This window comes from Triticum aestivum, chromosome 2B (assembly GCF_018294505.1).
Source record: "Triticum aestivum cultivar Chinese Spring chromosome 2B, IWGSC CS RefSeq v2.1, whole genome shotgun sequence".
Taxonomy (NCBI): Eukaryota; Viridiplantae; Streptophyta; class Magnoliopsida; order Poales; family Poaceae; genus Triticum; species Triticum aestivum.
In genome coordinates this window covers 19,248,035-19,267,410 of record NC_057798.1, presented here as the reverse complement: position 1 = coordinate 19,267,410, position 19,376 = coordinate 19,248,035, and the positions used below count along the sequence as shown (strand labels likewise).

The 19,376-nt window shown below is 45.6% G+C and overlaps 1 protein-coding gene and 1 pseudogene across 9 annotated transcripts; one reads left to right on the top strand and one right to left on the bottom strand.

Moving 5' to 3' along the window:
• The window catches only part of LOC123043156 (probable amidase At4g34880), a 32,902-nt pseudogene extending 14,129 nt beyond the window's left edge, over positions 1-18,773 (bottom strand).
• On the top strand, positions 12,038-15,862 carry LOC123043157 (uncharacterized). 9 transcript variants are annotated; one of them, XR_006419046.1, is made up of 7 exons: positions 12,038-12,303; positions 12,372-12,664; positions 12,777-13,939; positions 14,324-14,665; positions 15,161-15,267; positions 15,424-15,534; positions 15,624-15,862. XR_006419046.1 is itself a non-coding variant. In XM_044465514.1 (4 exons), the coding sequence occupies exons 1-4, from the start codon at positions 14,477-14,479 to the stop codon at positions 15,664-15,666; spliced, it is 450 nt and encodes a 149-aa protein (XP_044321449.1). In that variant the 5' UTR covers positions 12,672-14,476; the 3' UTR covers positions 15,667-15,862. The 9 variants fall into 9 exon arrangements, 1 of the variants encoding a protein (XP_044321449.1); XR_006419043.1 differs by having other exon boundaries at positions 13,743-14,665; XR_006419040.1 differs by having other exon boundaries at positions 12,777-14,665.
• Positions 18,774-19,376: the final 603 nt, after the last annotated feature.

Here is a 19,376-nt window from a genome sequence, read left to right as displayed (position 1 = left end):
TCGAGGACGAAGCAATTTGAGATCATGGCATGGGAAATAGACCGGGTCTTAATTACACGATGTATCTCTTTGGTTACCTGTAGATGGTGCCTGTTGCTTCTCCTTTACCGCCTCATTGCTAGTTTATTCACAGTTTTTGCTGACCCGAAACCCGATAAGTAATACTTCCAGGTTTTTATTCTTTGACATGTAAAGAGAAAAGTCTAAGTGGAGCCTTTTTTTAGCCGCAGTGTTACATTGTCCCTACTCAAGAGTCAAGAGCAAGGGTGCATGTTTGTTCTGTATAGAGTAATCGTTTTATGTTGGTTGAGATGCTGGTCAGTTGTTTGTAGCTTAACATTGTACAATCCGAAAAACAATAGAAAACTCAGGCACTTGGGTGATAAACACAAAGCATACGTCCAACTCAAGCGCGTCCCCATCGCCTTCCAGGGAGTTTCCGGGAGGCCTCCATCACGCCAGCAGAACACAATCAGAAACGACTTCAAATTTCAACCCGCAAATCCGAGGCAAATCACGCGATCATTTGGAGTCTGGACCTTGGGTGCAGCTAGAGGCGCCTGCCATGGCTCTGTGGAGTGGGCTGGGTCAGGCAGCGACAGTGGCGCAGCTGGTTGGCGCGGACGTAGGCGGCCTCATCTCCATGATCGTGCAGGCTGCGCTGACGGCTCGGAAGAACAGGAATGAGTGCGAGCAACTCGCTCGTCGGGTCCTCATGATCGCGCAGCTGCTGCCACACGTACAGGAACCGGAGGCGGCGCAGCCGTTCACCGGGCTGGGGGACACGCTGTGGGACGCCCATGAGCTTGTCGTGTCATGCCAGGGCAGGAGCACAATCTACCAGTTCGTCATGGCCGCCAGGATGGCCGAGAGGTTCAAGGAGGTGCAGAGCAAGATCAACTCGTACCTCATCCTCTTCCCTGTGATCAGCCACATCGGCATAACACGGCGCCTTGAACGAATCTACAACGTCCTCGTACAAAGTGAATCCATGAGGGGTGAACCGCCGCATCCACTTCCAAAGTCGTCCCAGCTGCTGCAGGTATGTGTCAACTTTAATAGAAATTGAACGCCCGTTCCCAGAGAAAATGATGTAGAAATTGATAAGTACGTGTTCCGTGACGACTGACGAAGGGATACATGCTCACTGCTCATTTGTGGTCTCTTTCTCAGGAGTCTACGGTGATGGCTCAGGAGGTACTGCCACAGACGACCCAGGAATTCACGTTCGCTGAGATGGTGGCTGCCACCAATAACTTCGCCCTTGACACCGTGATCGGTAATGGCAACTCTGCAACCCTGTACAGGGGCAGGCTTCACGATGGGCAAGTGGTGGCCATCAAGCGCTTCAGGCAGACGCAACGGGAGTGCTTCAGGCAGACGCAACGGGAGTTCGTGCTAGAGCAATTCGGAACGGAGCTCCACATTCTACGACGGCTCCGACACAAACACATTGTCCGCCTCCTTGGAACGTGTGTGAGCAAGGAGAAGCGCCCGCAAAACGGGAGGATAACGGAGATGGAGAGGCTGATTATCTTGGAGTACTTTGAGAATCGCACCCTTTTCGAGCACCTGGACCTTCAGCAGGGCTCCTCAGCGTTGTCACCAAGCAACCAAGCAGCCTAGCCGTCGAGCTAGCTTACGCACGTAGTAGACCAGTAGTCGCTGGCTTGATTGCTCGATCTAACCAGCGAAACAACTCGACGAGAACACACGAGGACGCAGATGATTGATGGCTTAACAGGGCCTTGTCGGTCCTGTTGATCTTATTACTTTCGATCTGGTCTACTTTTTATCTTCTTCACAACCACATGTATTGTGTGAAGATTGAAAAAGTTTTGAGAATGTCATAAGTATGAAACAATTGCTTGGCTTGTCATCGGGGTTGTGCATGATTTAAATATTTTGTGTGGGGAAGATGGAGCATAGCCAGACAAGGGGATACATGAGTATTTATACCACCTAAAACTAACAGCGCCTAGCTATGTAGGATTATGACTCGTATACTACCTGGTGTCTGTCCAAGTCCGAGCCGGACCAGGCTATACAGCGTGGTTAGTTCCAACACTTAGTTCTTTAGCCCTTTTTCCGTATTTACTTTGGTTTTAGCCTGGAGTTGCGCACGGGCACAACAGGCCCACTTTATTTGTATAGCTTCTCATTCAAAGCCATTCATATGGTCTCAGCCCCGTCCAATATCTGTGTTACCTCATTTTAATTTTTAAAGGTTGGAATGTTAGATTAAAACTTGATTTAGATCTAGTAAAACGTTGGTACTAACCTGGAAAAGAAGGATTGTTATGCTGTTGACGGAGTAGTAGTGATTCATGCAGCATGGTTTCAGATGTGAAATGTACCATCGATCGAAATCGTCTTTCTTCCTCTCCGTGCAAGCAGTTTCTTCAAAAAGTCCAGCTATAAATATGGTTCCTCTTGTTTTAAAGTCTGCTGTGTGTAGGTATTGATGTTGGCATTCGGCCTGCTTTTGTCTTGTTTATTTGCTAAGTTGCAGTTTTGTATCGCAGGTCGTTCGGCAGAGTTGGCTGTGGTCGGAAACCTAGAGGAAACCGTGTTATCTTTTTAATTTTGTTCACGTAGACTAGACTACCCGGTTTAATGAAACGGCACCCCACTTCGTCATGGCCGGCTGAAAGGTTTAAAGAGGTGTAGAACAAGATCGATTTGTACCTCCTCTTTTCCATGGTGAGCCATATCCTTGAATGAATCTTACATTCTTAAAGGGTTGATCCCCACTACCAGGGCCGTCTCCAGAAATTCGGGGCCCTGGATGAAAACCAAAATGTGGCCCAAAATTTTGAACAATTCACATAAAAGAAGAATTAATATGTGTAAATAATACTCTCGCTTTATTATACAATTTCAAGTGTGCCTTATTTCTACCTTATTTAAGCATATATCAACACAAATGGTAAGAAGGTAAAGGGATTGCAAAGCAATGAACAGACCTCATGTTCTACCAAAAAGGGGCATCCGTCTAGTATTTCTTGAAATAAAATCTTCAATCATATCTTTGTACTTTATCTTCTCCAAGACATCGTTTTCAGTGCTATTGTCTCCAATCCACATTATCACCTTCATTAGCAGTATCAACATCAGCACCTCCATCGGTGCTATTACCATAACCCCCTTCATTGGCAATATTACCATCATCAATTTCTGCTTCAGCAGCCTCAACCTCTGTTGCATTATCATCACGACCATCTTTTTTTTTTATCAAAGAAGGGTTTCCCCCTTCCGATTTTCATTACTGAAAACCAAACTTACATAGTTCTCAGAGTACCAACAGCAAAAGACAGGTTCAACATCCAAACGCACAGAAACAAAGTCTCCAGACACACATACAAGGCCAACAGGGCCAGCAAAGTCTGATCGACACAAACTAAAGAAGGACATACTGATAAAGCTAGCCACTAGCAGGCCTAAACAGACTTAGAACAGTAGCAGAAAGAAGGTGTTGCAGCCATCATCCAGGGAGCCTTGCCACATTAAGTCGCCACCCCTGCCCTGCTGTGTACACCTCACTTGCTGCCCGTTCTAGTATTCTTGCCCCCAGTTCCAGCATTTTTTTGGCGGCTCCTTTGTCTGCAAAATAGACCAATCAAGCAACCATCGGACCATTAGTTTGATAATCTGCAAAGGATCATTAATCCTTTTTTTCTCAAAGACAGTTGCATTTCTGCTTTTCCAAATAGCCCAGAATAAAGAAGAGACACCAATCAGCACCATTTTCTTGTCTTCCTTATTGAATTTGTTTATCCATCCCCCAAAACAATCTTTCACATTTAAAGGATTAGTTTTCAAGCCACACACACATCTGACCAAGCTCCACAGCAAGGATGCCGCAGAACAATTGAACAGCAAGTGATCAATTGATTCATTTTGTCCACAAAAAACACATTCTTTTCCTCCTTTCCACCCCCTTTTAAGTAAAACATCCCTAGTTAAGATGCTTTTTTTATTCACTAGCCACAAGAAGACTTTTATTTTGGCAGGGACTTTGATTTTCCACAAATATTTCTGTGGAAATTTAATCCCAGACGTAATCATTTCCTTGTATAACGATTTAACAGAGAATTTCTTATCAGCAGTGAGGGTCCATTCAATTTTGTCTTTCCCCCTTCCATTTCTATCATTTCACATCTACTTTTCAAAGCATTCCACAGATCTAAAGTTTCTCCATGCAAAGTTCTCCTGAATCTGAACCCCTTCCATCCTTTTTGGATGGCTTCATATACGGTTATTTTATGATCAAAGCAAATGTCATAGAATCTAGGATAAGCATCTTTCAGGGGCTTATCATCTACCCAGGTATCCTCCCAGAACCTAATATTCTTTCCCTCCCCGGGTTTTTTTAACAAATTTGTAAAAAATCTCCTTAATATTCAGAAGACTAGTCCAGAACTGAGATTCTCCTGGCTTTTTTTCCATCAGAGCCAGGCATTCATTCTTCCCATATTTTTTTTTCAAAACATCTTGCCACATCCCCTCCTCTGTTTCCATTTTCCAGAACCACTTAGCTAATAAAGCTATATTCATGACTTCTAAATTCAAAATCCGTAGCCCCCCTATTTCCCTGGGTAAGCAACATTCTTTCCAATTGACTAAGTGATATTTTCTAACATTTTCATCCTCTTGACATACCAGTCTTGCCCTGTAAAAATCAGCTTTTTTAATGATTCCTTTTGGAACAGCATAAAAGGACATCATAAACAATGGAATATTGGTCAAGCACGCTTGTACCAGGGTAATCCTACCAGCAATAGATCCTAACAATTTCCCCTGCCAACACCCACATCTTTTCTCAATTTTATCTGTAACACAACTCCAATGAGTGTTTCTGATCCTAGAGTCAGACACAGGCATCCCCAAATATCTAATAGGTAAATCTCCCATTTTGCAAGTTAATATTTCCTGGTAAAGTAATTGTTTCTCTTTAGCTTTACCAAACAACATCAACTCACTCTTATGGAAGTTTATTTTTAGCCCAGACATCTGTTCAAAGGCCCCCAAAATGAATTTGAGGTTTCTTACACTAGTTTCATCATCTTTAAGCAAAAAAATGGTGTCATCAGCATATTGCAACATATTTACACCTTTGTTTCCATTATTCCCCAAGACTCCCTTAACAATGTCCATGTTTAGGGCATTATTCATTAGAACTGCTAAAGCATCCGCAGCCACATCAAACAGCAATGGTGACATAGCATCTCCCTGCCTTAAGCCTTTATAGGTTTTGAAGAAAGGTCCAATCTCATCATTAACTTTGATTCCTACATGCCCCCCTCTCATTGTTTCCATCACCCAATCACACCATTTATCAGGGAAACCTTTTTGTTTTAGCATCTGTATAACAAAGGGCCATTTAATTTTATCATAGGATTTTTCAAAATCAACTTCAAAAACCAAAGAATCTTCTTTATCTTTATGAAACGTGTTCAAGGCTTCATGTAAACTAACCACTCCCTCCATAATATATCTCCCATTGATAAATGCAGCTTGTGTTCTGGATATGACAGGTGCAACACATTTTGTCAGCCTGTTCATCAAAACTTTTGTAATTATTTTGAAACTCACATTTAACAAGCAAATAGGCCTGAATTTTTGTATTTGTTTGGCATCATTAGTTTTAGGCACCAAGGTAATGATGCCATAGTTAATCCTAGCAATGTTGATATCCCCCCTGGCAAACCCCTCAACTACAGCTTTCAGTTCCCACTTAACCAGATCCCAGAAATCCTGATAAAAATCTACAGGGAATCCATCAGGTCTAGGGCTTTTATTTCTTTTCATCCCCATAACCACTTGATGAATCTCATCCAAGGAAAAGGGGGACAGCAATTCCTCTTTATCTTGTGTAGATATTTTTTCCATTCCATATCTCTCAAGGATATGTTGGATTCCTCAGGATGCCCAAAAAGATTTTTATAGAAGTTAGTGATATATTCCATCAGATTATCATCACCTTCAATAGTTCCTTCATCTTGTTCTAAAGAAATTATTCTGTTTTTCCTTCTTCTCCCATTCACTTTTGCATGATAGTATCTAGTGTTTCCATCTCCATCTCTTATTTCTTTGTCTTTATATCTCTGAATCCACTTCATTTCTTCTTGTGTCATAATTCTCTTCAGCTGTAATCTAAGCTCTTTTTGCTCAGTTCTATCTGCAGCAGACATCCCCATTCTTTCTGCTCTTTTATCAATCTCATCCAATTCTTTTATGATTTCTATTTTGATTTTTTTGTACCAAGCATCCATATTTTTATTCCACCCCTTGGCTTTTTTCCTCAACTCCCTCATCCTTGACTGCCATCTATCCAACACATCCCCTTTGAAATTTTTGTTCCAGGTTTTATAAATTAGTTCTTTGAAGCCCTCTCTTAAAAACCACCCATTCTCATATCTGAAAATGTACTTGGTAATATGTGTTTCCCCTGTATCCAAGAACAGGGGAGTGTGGTCAGAGATCTCCCTGGCCCAAGCTTGCAATATAGCAAAAGGATATTTTTCCTCCCATGCAGGACACATCAGAACCCTGTCCAGCTTCTCAAAAGTAGGGTCCTCCTGGTTATTAGCCCAGGTGTATTGTCTACCATTCATAGGAAGTTCTCTTAACCCAGCTTGTTCAATAATAGCATTGAATAAAAAGGACCACTGTTCATTTATCATAGGTTTGTTTTTCTCTCTGTTGTTTCTAATAATGTTGAAATCCCCTCCAACCAAACAGGGCAGAGGATTGTCATGATAAAGTCTAGCTAATTCAGCAAGGAAACTAGCTTTCCCTTCCTTCTGAGCATCCCCATATACTGTGACTAAATTCCAGTGCATTTGAATATTCTTGTCCAAAACTAAAACTCTCAGGAAATATTGCCCTTTTTCAATGTGTTCAACATCAAACATATCTTTATTAATGCCCACTAGTATTCCCCCTGACATTCCTCTTGGGGAGTTCCAAAACCATTGGTAATTTTTTCCCCCACACAAATTATGCAATTCATTTTTGGTAAAATCTTGCTTAATAGTCTCAGAGATCCCCACAAAGTCCAGCCTATGATCCATTTCTCTAATATATCTTTTTTTGTGATCTTGCCCAATGCCTCTAACATTCCAAAACACCCCGCTCATTTTAAGTAGTTTTTAACAATAACTGTCTACCCAAAATCAATATACACTATTTTAGGATTGAAAGACTAATCAGTCCTCTTCCCTTTTTTCCTTCTCAGAACCCCAATCCCAACAGTCTGCTTCACACAGCTCAAAGCTGGTGAGCTTTTTCTAACTCCTTTTTTCCCAGAGAAAAATCCTTTAATATTTTTATATTGTAGTTCCTCAATGTCAGCATCAGAGTGTTCTAAATCAGAACATAACTCATCAACATTTACATCTCCAGTATTTATATATACTGGTGTGTCACTACCTTCTTCCATATCTTTTTTTGTTTCACCTACCTCATCTATATTTTCTCTTTTAACACTTTGGAAGTAAATCTCCCTTCTAGCTCTCTCCATTTTGTTGATAATATCAACATTCTTTTCAATCATGTCAATAGAGCATCCTAAATCAATCCCCACCATAGAACTAATTTGCAACAATGAGGGGTTAGCAAATTCAAAAGTAGGATCCTTACCATAATTGTCCCTTTCCTCAGCTCTGATCTTAGCCATCTCTTCTATTTTCTGATCTTCTTTTCCTTTGTCCCTGAGGCTCCTTTTAATTTCCACTTCTTTTCCCTCTCCCTCTCTTTCTATGACCTCCACACCATGAAGGTCTGCCATTTTCTCTCCCAAGGTGCCAATTGATTCCTGACTAGCATTATAGTCAGTTGGTTCATTGTACTTCCCAGATTCAGTTTCACTTTTCCTGTACTGGTTTTCCTTATCATAATCCTCCAAATCCATGTTAGCCAGCTCCATTTCATATTGCTCCCTGTTAACTGCTTCTTGGACTAGCTTCTGAATCTCCTCTTGTTGTTGGTTCATCTTAGTCTGCATATTGCATTGTTTTTCCTCAAGCTCCTTAATTTTTTGCTCATATTTAGCCCACAATGCTTGATGTCTAGCTTTATCTTCTTCTAAGATCTTGACTTTGTTGAACAAAATGTCATTCTCTTTTTGCCACTTTCTTTTCTCATTATACATCTCATCCTGCCACTGTTGCATATTCTCCTCCATATGCTTCTTCATCTTGTTCATTTTCCCATCCACTTCCTCACTTTGTTTGAGCGACAAGCATCCTAGTGAAATGGCCCTGTGATAATTGTCTTCTACCCTGGTTCTCTTCCTGTTGTCTGCCTCTCCTTCTCCCTCTTCTAGGTTATGCAAACTTTCATTCTTCCTCTTCTCCTCCTTATACCAGCCTACTTCCACCACCATCTCTAAATCCACACCAACCCTGAACATGAGCAGATCAGGGGCAGTGATTTCAAAATGGGGTGGGATTTTCTCCACATCTCTAATCCCATATTTGACCCTAACTTTTTCTTCATTGACTGTGTCCATGTCCACTTCCAGCATAGGCCCCACTGCAGCAGAGACTTCACATATACCCAGAAAATGTTTGAAGCAGTCAGGCACCTTACTTATCCTCACCCAGACAGCATGCATTTTTCCCACAGCTTGATGATCCAAAGACCAAGGCTGGACCTTAATGACCACCCCAGTACCAAGCAGATTGAAGTCATTGAATTTAGCTAGCTCTACCAGTTTAGCCTTATTGGGGAATCTCATCATGAAACCAGCTTGTCCAAATTCCTTAACTCTCCACTGCCACCCCCAATCAAACATCTCTCCCAAGGCCTTAGTAAGCTCAGTTTCATTAATTTTCTCTTCTCTAACTATCACCACACCCAGGGGATTGGTGTGTTCAGCAACAAGCATGTCTTTATAGCTTTGTACCAAAAGGATTCCCAGCCCTTTAGCAGCATATCCAACATATTTTGGGACTGGTTTTATTTGTTTCAGCAAGTTGCATTCACTGGTGATGTGATTCTCCCTACCACAAACCAGACAGTGCCCCCACTCTACACTCCCTGGTAGAGTGTCTTGGATCCTTGCATTTGCCACACACCTGCTTATTAAATCTCTCCCCTCCCCTTCTATTATCATCTAAATTGATCTAGCAGTTGTTTTTTCCACCCTGCTTCTTCATAAGCTAGATCCTGATCCCCTCTCCTATCATCTTTCTGCAAATTACCACTCTTCCCTTCTTCTCTCCTCAGGGTCTCCTTACCAGGCTGGCTTTCCACTGGTTTTCCAAATGATCTTTCAACAATCTCTTTTTCTCCTCCTTTCAATCCCTGAACTAACTGAGACAGCAGGGTAGCCAACAACTGTTGCTGAGCACTCTGATCTTTCTGTGACAGCCCCTCTTTCTCCTTCTCCTTTTCCACTTCTGAGCTCTCTGCCCTATCAATTTCCTTCTCACTTCTGCTGTCCATCCCCTCTTTCTTCCCTGTCTTGGCTTGCCATTTCAATGTTTCACCCCTTCCCTCTGCAGCAAATTCTTCTTCCTCTCCCTCTTCTCTGCCACTCCCATTACCTACGCCATACCTACCATTACCTCTTCCCAAGCTGCCAAATCTGTCAGTCATCGCATGTCTCCCTCCAGCCCAACCCCCTCCTCTGTTGCTGTAGTTGAATCTACCTCTGGCAAATCCTCCCTCTCCTCCACGGTTGAATCTAGGGCCTCCATACCCTCTGCCTAGGTTTCCAGCCATCTTATCAGCTGGCGGCGGCGCGGTGGGAAGGGGGGGAAACCTACCTGATGAGGTTGACTAGTCCCATCTCCCTCACCCCTTTTTATAGCAGCCCTCCCACCAACACCTTCCTGGGCTGTGGTGTCCATCAGCCCATTGGGCCCCCATCCCGCCAAGCCCAACTCCAGGTCCACATTTAAATCATTCCCTATCGAGCCCCCAAAAATAATTAGGGGTCTCCCCATGGTATTCTCCTCACCTCTCCTTTTTACTTTTCCCATTGGGATGTCATGTACTCTAACTGGATCCCCATGAATCACTATATCTCCAAAATCAACCCCAACAGAATCAAACCATGGGGGAATAGGATGTATAGCATCCTTTTTCATATGTTCACAGACTGTTTGTGCATCAATTCTAACATCTCTACCATTATTGTCAGCAAATCCCTTTTCAATCCCTTTTATGTTGATCTTATGTAACCCATCCCCACCCCTCTCTAACCACTCTTTGCAGTCATCTGCATTCTGGGATTTTAACCCTTTGCTCTCATTTTTTTTCCGGAATCTAGCATTCCCTTTGAATCTTCCCATTTTAGCATCACCCACCTCAATTGAAGCAGTAGATGCCAAGTATTTGGGATTTGGAAGCGTACCTTTATTGAAGAAGTTGGGAATCCCCTCCTCCTCCGCCTCGGAGCCCTCACCGGCCAGCAACCAGAAACGATTCCCGGCCGGCGAGAACCCTACTGGCGGCGGGAGAGGGCAAGGAGGCGAGATGAGCGCCTCGGGAAGCGAGGGGAGGGGCGAGGGAGAGATGTTGGAGTCGCCGTCGCCCTCGTGCGCCTTGGCGTTGCCGTCACCGCCATCTCTCCCTCCTCATCCTCCTCGATCTCGATAGGAAACCATCTGGACCCCGGGGATGGAATCCCCATCACCACCGCCTGCGGCTGCGCCTGCTGTTCCTCCTGCGGCTGCGGCACCGGCACCCCCTGCGGCTGCATCGGCGGCGGCGCTCTTGGCTGAATCAGGCGATGGCGGAGGGAGCGAAACACTTTCCACTTCTCCCGCTGCGCCGGATCCAGCGATTCCGCCTCCAGCATCGCCCAGAGGAGGACCCCCATCGCCGGCTGCCTGTCGTAGTTGGGGAAGCAGCGGAGGGTCTCTTCCCCCCTGAGCATATCCCTCACCATCTCGGAGGCGTCGTTGAGGGTCTTCGCCGTCGGGAACCAACGGTCGATCTCTCGAAGCCTCCCCATCAGCACCTCGTCGCCGACCGCCAGCGCCCACATCTGCTGCTGGCGTGTCGTCATCGAACCCTAACATAGTGAGCTGCGCGGCGCCGAGGCGATTTTGGATCGGATCTGCGAGGGGGGAAGCAGTGGAGGAAGTGGAGAAAAGTCGATGCGTCGGCCAGATAACCCCTCTCCCCTCCCCCTCGTCGCCATTAATCACCTCGGGAACCGCCACCAAAGCGCCCCACCCGTCAGCCGTCGCAAAACGCGCCAAGTGGCAGGGGAACTCCACCATCCGGCCCACCCTGATCTCCTCATCCTCCAGCCAGCTTCGGGCATCCACCACCACCTCTTCGCCGTCGACGAGCTCTAGCCTCTGCCCCTGCCGGCGGATCGCACCCGGTCGGAAGATCAGCAGCGCCGAGCCCAAGTTGGGCACATAGTCGCAGCGGACTCGCAGATCCCGCGAGACGCGTGCGTCACACGGGAAGCGTGCGTCGCACGGGAGCGTGTCGCTCGAAGCCATTCAGATCCTCCACGTGACGTGCCGGTACGACGTGTTGCGGAGCCTCCACGTGACGTGCCGGTACGACGTGCCCAGCAAGCACTCCATCCACGCGGTGGCGAAGAAGCTCCCTCTGCTGGAGCGGCTCGTGCTGTCGGGCGGCCTGATCGAGCGGGCCTCGTTGGCCGCTCTCGTCAAGCACTGGCCACGCCTCCGGCTGCTCCACGCCGGCGGCTGTCACACCTGGAGCCCGATTGACAAGAATTTGCGAGAGAGGCTCGAGGGTAGGATCGAGGATCTCCCTTATCATCACGACCATCATCAACAATAACATCTGTAGTTTGATTTTCAGAATTGTGTTGGGGGTCTTTCACCGAATCCAAAACAATAAGGTGTGCATCAAGAGCCATCCCTCACGATGTCCACGTCAGCATGGACGTTACTACTATTTGAGATGGCCAATTGAAGAGAGGGTTGATGTCTGGCATGTCCACGTCACCGAAAAAGATCGATGTAACGTATTGACTGGCCCGACGCTTCTCGTTTGCTTCGTCGAGAAGGGAGAGAGAAACAGTCGAAACAGAAGCCGCCTCGAGCCGCCCACCCCTTTCTCCCATGACACGCAACCTCTCCTTCCTCTTCTTCCCCCGATCTGCTCGTTCCAATTCTTGGCCATCGGGAGGAGGCAGCCAGGGGATGGGAAGGCCGGGCGGAAGAGAAGGATGAGGGGACGCGGCTGCGAGTACGCCACCGGCCGTGCGGATCGGGTGGGAAAGAGAAGTTGGCGGCGGCGGCGGTTTCAATATGTGATCTGCCACCAGCGCCGCCGGAGGGACGGAAGAAAGCATCTGAGGTCAGCCTGATCTCTCTCATCTTCCCATTCCTTCTCCGCCTTGTCTCAACGCACACAGATGGCTGCAGGGGCGGCGCAGGCCCGGGCTCGGGCAGCCACCATGGCGTCAGATGCGCCGGCGGGGGCCTCTTCCTCGTAGCAAGGCGTGGCCCTGCTCCTCCCCATGGCGTTGATGACAAGGCGGGCGGCGACGCGAGCTCTCGTCCCGAGGAAGCCGCGGGAGGACGAGTACAAGCCAGACCAGGTCGACGTGCCCCCCTGCCACACCTCCTTCTCCTGCGGGTTGGTTGCTGCTGTTGCTGGTGCCGTTCGTGTCCGATTCGACTGGCCTGCCATTTGCAGGAGGCTGCAAGATTTGTTGGTGAGCTTTTCCTTTTCTTCCTCTCTGGTCTAATAGGTGTTTAGATGTGCTCAGATTTTGGATATGCTCATATCTAAACAAATTCCTTTGGATGCATTGGTTAATTTGTAAGAACCAATTTTGAGAAGACTGAATCTACCACGTATCCAAATGGAGCGGCTGCAATCATTATATACCTGGAATGATGCTTTTATATGTCTGAATTTTCACAAGTATTGCTAAACTTGGCCCTAGCGAAGTGGCAAGTGTACTGCTGTAGTTAGCCTACTACTTCAGTTATATGAACCTACAAATGGCAAGTGAGCTCTTTTTATCTTTTGCTATTACGTTCATCCCTTCTTCCAGGACTTACTGATTTAGAGAAGAATAGATATAGTGAAGTGCACTCTATGGTGTGTTTTCTTTTGTTTTCGATTATGCTGCTGCTTGATCTATAACTAAAGGGTACACATAGTCCAACTCTGTATTCTGAGAAATGCATTTTTTACTCCGCTTCGTAGTAATATGTTTTTCACCAACATATATTGTGATAGGAAAGAGATGTTTCATGAATTGACAAATAAATTTTGGCACCTGCTGTTCTCACCTCTCGATGCTTTGCATCTCATAATTATGCCATAGGTTTTAAGGTGACACTTCTGTCATGCAAAGTGGAACTAAAGTAGCAAAAACAGAAATTGTGATTCTGTAATGCACATCTGCTAAAAAAACTTATGAGTTAAGAAAAGAAAATATGTTGTTGAAAAAATTTAGGGCAGCTTACATAAGAATCAAATCCTATATTGATTATAGGTCTTTTTACTATCATGTTTTTCCTTGCATTGTTCTTTTTTTGGCTGGAATTTTACCTTTCACTGTTACATACTATCTTTGTTTGCCTTGAGGTACATATTTCTCTTATCAACAATTCTAGCACAACATTCCAAAGAAATACTTAAATTCCTTTTGATTATAAGACCATGGAGAGTTAAAAAATAGTTAGAATTTGAGAATCAACTAGGAGTGAGGTTAAAGTACTGATCCCTCGACTTCATCCCTGTAACTTCATCTACCAAATTTCCTTTTGTTTTAATGGCAGACTGGTTAGTTGATTCTGATTCCTACGGATTGCTTCTCTAATAAGGACATGGTGACGTATACCAGAGTCCCAAAATATTTATCATTCTTTGAAGCTTTGCAAGGGGGAAGGCTAAGACATGGATCAAAATTTGGGAAACAAGCCGTCTGGACTCAAATTAAGTGCGGATGAAACCCTTTGAGGTTCTGACCATAAAGGTGATTTTTTTTTAATACACTTTAGTATTGGAAAAGGAATTAGTGAAGGAGGGATACATCATGTTTATTATCTTCTGATTGTCTTCATGATAATTTCCCTGAAGAGAATAAAGGTGTTCTAAGATTTTGGCATAAGACAATAACAGAAACTGAAATCTTGGCAACATAGGTGAGACCTGTGTGTTCGTAAGAATATTTTCTTCCCTGTACTAAATAAAGATACTGTTGTAGCTTATCATTAGATGCACATTATTTATTAAAGAAGTTGTTGTTTTCATTTGTGCATGCTCTACGCAGATGCGTTAATGATTATAGGTGAACTGTATTTGCACATAGATACTTTAGCTACACTAAATTAATTTTTTAGATAAATTCTGCTATAAGGTAGGACATATGGGAAGCAGCATTTCAGAGCGTAACGACATGGTCGTGACTGCGGCAGGATAGATGGGAAGCAGCATTTTCCATCCTCCTGCGCCAGACCAACTTTGTCATTTTCTGGTGAGATGACACCTCCTTAGTCTGCTTCATGGCTCCATGGACGTGGTCCTGACTGCGGTGGATTTTAGTCTTGTTTCCTTCTTTGCAACGACCGTGCTGCTACCCCTCTTTGCTAACATGTGTTCTGTTTTTGCAGATTGGTGTGAAGTGAGCACACATTTGTTGATCGTTAGTCTACCGCTTGTTTCCTGTTCTCTTCATTACTTCCTTCCTGCCGTACCACTGGTGAGATGTTGTGTCTCCTCATGCTTTTATCCGTTCATATGAGTGATTCAATGTTGTTGTTTGACTGGTTTATTGTGTGGATGGGGTGGCGCTCGTCAGGTGCTTGTGCTTATGCTCCACCCATGACCTGCTTTAAAAATTGTCTTGCCAGGATTTGTATTCATTGCACACCCCGCTGCAGATCCGAGCAGGCACCTTGCATCCTTCCTTTTGCACTATGAATCTTATTACTTAACCAGATCTGCGTATATCTCGTGTGTTAACCAGATCTTGATATATCTCGTGTGATGATTTGCATCATGGATGCCTGATGAGTATTCAGTGATGTCTGCTATGTTGTGCACTAAACGTTTCACCTTTTTTTATGGTGTTTTTCCTTGAGGAAACTATTGCTCTGAGAACTAAAGTGATGAGGCACTTTTAAGCCCTCAAATTTAGTTGTATGCTATTATCGCTGCACTTTATGTTGTTTTTCCAACTTCAGTTAACTTGCAGGATCGCGGCTGTTACTGGAAGATGATGAACAAGTACATAGGATCAGATGTAATGTCAGTTATTACACTTCCAATCTTCATCTTTGAGCCGTTGGGAAAATGGCAGAGGTTTGTACTAGTAAGTTCTGGTTTAGAGTTCTAAATTTTTATACATTTTACCTACCTTGCTTGGCAGATCAATTATGAAAAGTCTGAACCAGCATATTAGTCCTATGTTACTTAGTAGTTCAAGTTATGTCTAATTCTGTACTTTTGTAATTTCAGATGGACTATGCCCTTAAGTTCCCTCTATACCACGCTGGAACGTCTAGACCACAAGAGGAACATAAAACATTTTGATGTTAGAGGTTCTCACATCCTGAAGACACAATACTTGTAAGATTATCATTTCTGTAAAAAGACTCATACTTCAAATATTTTTAATTAGATATAATACTAAAATTTCAAACATTTTGCTGAACCAGGCCATATGGTGTCAACCAAGAACTTTTTTGCTTTGGCTGTTGAAGATATCACATTTTCTCAATCTATCTACCAGGATGAACTCTTGCATCTTGATAGATAATCTTGCTATTCTGATGTCTGGTCATGCAAACTTCCTTTTTTCTTTGAGATTTGAAAAATAAATTGTGGAACAGGTGGGTGAAAGAAAACATGTTGTACCAGCTACATTTTGCATGGCAAAAGTTGACATATTGTTATCTCTGCTGCTGCTACGATTCCTCCCTGAACTTTCTGATGCTTGCATATCTTGAGCCAAAAATGATATCTGCTGCTGCAGTTCTCCTCCATACATTCTTTTCTTTAACTGTTGGGTCGCATTAGTACTTTACAATCACGTTATCAGCTCCAGCAGCTAGATTAGTACGCAGATTCACGCCTCAGGTGGCGCGCCCCGGGCGCGCCCCAGCCACTAGTATATATCAAGGGAACAAGGAGCTATCAGCCATAAATGATGCGGCCGATGTTTGTGTGTGTGTGTGTGTGTGTGTGTGTGTGTGTGTGTGTGTGTGTGTGTGTGTGGACGGTGCATGGCTTTGTGGAGAAGGAAATGGGGAGATGCGAGAAGGAAGTGAGGGAACTTGTGGGCCCGGCCCAACCTGCTAAGTCGTCTAGTCTTCACACTATTAATCATCAGGCTTAACATTACGCGCTGTTCACCAGTCAGCAGAACCAACGTTCTGTGTGTCATACATAAATTTGGTGGTTAACCAAATTCTCATTTTGCTCCTTTGAGCTGCCATTTTCGGTTGGAATTTCCATATGTTACTACCGAACGTCCATGCCTAACGTTGAACCGCCCCTCTTACTTTCAAAATCACGGTATCCCTATTGTTTCCAAGAGTAAGTGGTACCATCGTCAGTTTATTCAAAGTTGCCCTTGCATACAATCCTGGATGGCCCAAGAAGTAGCATTTTCAGATTATTCTTACACCAAGAGAGGAAAAATGTAACTGAAGCCTATTTGGAGCCGTAAAGTGGTACATTGTCGTTACTCAAGATGTTTCATGTAACTCTCTTAGAATGTGGGTTCTACCTAGGGCTTGAACATGGGTGGCCTTCTCACTTTGGTAGCCTGCTCCAAACCATAGGCCATCTCGATCAGCCTCGGCTCATACCCTTTCAGCCCGCCGAAGCATATGCCAAAGGGGAAACCCTTGTCGTCGTACCCCGCGGCACAACGATGCCAGGGTGGCCACCGATGGCGAGAAGGCTAGAAATATCGCTGTTAGGAGCCACGATGGTGTCCAGTTGGTGTTCCTTCATCGGATTCTCCAGCACTTCCGTGTTCAGTTCCTTCAGCCGCCGGATCGCGGCTCTCTCCACGGGGCCAATGCCATTTGTGCTTTGGGCAGCGATGAGGTCAGGCTGGCCGAAATCTTTCAGCCTCTCCTGCACCAACATGTAAATAAAGTTTCTAAGAGCATACAAAGAGAGTAAGTTCCACTGACTGCCGTGTTGATTCTATCATATCTACTCGCTCCGTTCTAAATTACTTGTCTTGGATTTGTCTAGATACAGAAGTATCTAGCATTAAATTGAGTCTAGATACATCTGTATCTAGACAAATCCAAGACAAGTAATTCGGAACGGAGGGAGTAGACAAATCTAAGACAATTAATTTGAAATGGAGGCAATACTACGCGTACCTCCACAGGATGTGCCTTGTTGAATGCTATGATGTCTGCTAGCGAATGGACCGGGGAATGGACCAAGTCTGACAAGTACACGTTTATGCTCACCTTAAATTCTGCCTTCATCGCAATCCCCTCATTGGAACCAATCTCAACCAATAGAGCGGTCAAATTGGCAGCGACGTCTACCACCACTGCTCCAAGTTTCCTTTGGAAAAAAATTAAGCAAGAATCAGTTCATGGTTGTAAACAATTTATTTACACTAGTAACCTGTCATATTCATTGATCGTCAGTGAGATGTAAACGGTCACTACCTCATTGTGGCTAGGTGTTTCTTGTACACATTCAGCTGCGTCTTTCCATATCCTTGGAAGAAACCATTGGGGACGCCGATCCTCTTCCCCCTCAGTCCATCTTTCTTCAGGAACTGCACGTAACCTCCGTGCGGGATGTACTTGGACGCCGCTCCGGTGGCCGCGGCGTCGAGCTCGTCGTAGCCGACTATGGCGTCCAGCACATGCACCGCGTCCAACACCGTCCGACACATCGGTCTGCATTTTATTTCGATGATGAAGCATCAACCAAAGTTCATGCATATACAATTTGGGATTACCAAGGAAGAAGCAAAAGAATTACCCACCCGACGGTGTCCTTCAACGGTGTAATGGGGACGACGCCGGCCCGGCTGGTCAACTCCAACGTCGGCTTGATGCCGACGACTGAGTTGAACGACGACGGGCACAGTATGGAGCCGTCGGTCTCGGTGCCGAGCGTCACGGCCGCCATGTTCGCCGCCGCGGGCGGCCACGCGGGACCCGGAGCTCGACCCGCACGGGCTCGGACGACAGCACATACGTGTTGCGCATCTGACCGCCTCACGCGCTCCACCCGTTGTAGACTGGGCGAAAGTTAGCCCACTCGGACAGGCTGGCCTTACCGAGCACCACGGCGCCGGCTTGCCGGAGCCGGGCCGCCACGCCGGCGTCGCGCCTCACCACGGAGCCGAGGAGGGCCAAGGAGCCGGCCGTCGTGTTGAGCACGTCGCGTGTCATGATGTTGTCCTTGAGCAGGACGGGGACGCCGTGCAGCGAGGCGGTGGCATGGCCGGAGGAGCGATGCTCCGCGTCGGTTCGCTTGGCCTGCTGGAGCACGTCAGGGTTGACCTTGATGACGGCGTGCAGCGGCGGGTTGAGGCGGCCCATCTGGTCCAGGTAGAACGGGACGAGCGCCGTGGAGGTCAGTTGCTGAATCCAAGCTGGATGGCGTCGACGGTGGCCTCGTGGAACTCGAAGCCGTGTGCAACGCCGGCGCCGGCAAGCAAAGCGAGGACGGAGGCAACAGCTTGCAGCGGCAACCAAGCCATGATGCTAGCTTAGCTTATCATAGCTTAGCTAAACGGTGGCACTGGAGTGGGTGTGCCCTGGCTCGTGGCTCTGTGTCTGCGTGTTTGTGTATTTTCATGGCGCTCACCTTTAGCCTTTTTCAGACGCCCCATGAGTATGTTTGTTCCACTCACTTCTTTTCCTGGCTGCCTGTCTAATTTTACTACTTTCCAGGCGCTGCATTATCTAAAAGAAAGATTCTCCATAAGCGGGGATCCTGATTTCCAATGTGCAAAAAAGAGATAGAAACTCAAGACTCTGAAAATTGCCAACGGTGCTGAGCTCGTTTTCAAAGTACAAATTTTGACGGAACGAAACGTGCCAAAGAATATATTTATAAGCCTTACAAGTTGAGTTATCTATTCAACCACCCTTGAAGAAATAACTTACCTACAGCAATTTATTAGTAGCATAATGATACGATAGCAATCACCCCGGTAGGGCGAGGGTGGGCGCCCGCCCTACCATGATTTCCTGTCAAAACTTCTTAGGTATACGTATATGCAGCGTAGTTGTGTACAGATTGATCACTACATTTTGTTTTTGGGGCGAGGAGTGCTGTATTGTTAGGTCGTGAGCATCACAAGAAGATCGATCCAACACACAAAGCCAGCCAGCCGGAGGATCTCGAGCACGGTCGACTCAATAGCTTTGTTCCTTCGTCCACACGCACAACACCAAGTCACGACTCACGATTGC

Excerpts from the sequence above, each read along its gene's own strand:
- LOC123043157 (XM_044465514.1), top strand. The coding sequence starts at position 14,477 with ATGGACGTGGTCCTGACTGCGGTGGATTTTAGTCTTGTTTCCTTCTTT. Across the intron at positions 15,268-15,423 it reads CCGTTGGGAAAATGGCAGAG|ATGGACTATGCCCTTAAGTT; the intron begins GTTTGTACTAGT and ends TTGTAATTTCAG. Across the intron at positions 15,535-15,623 it reads ATCCTGAAGACACAATACTT|GCCATATGGTGTCAACCAAG; the intron begins GTAAGATTATCA and ends TTGCTGAACCAG.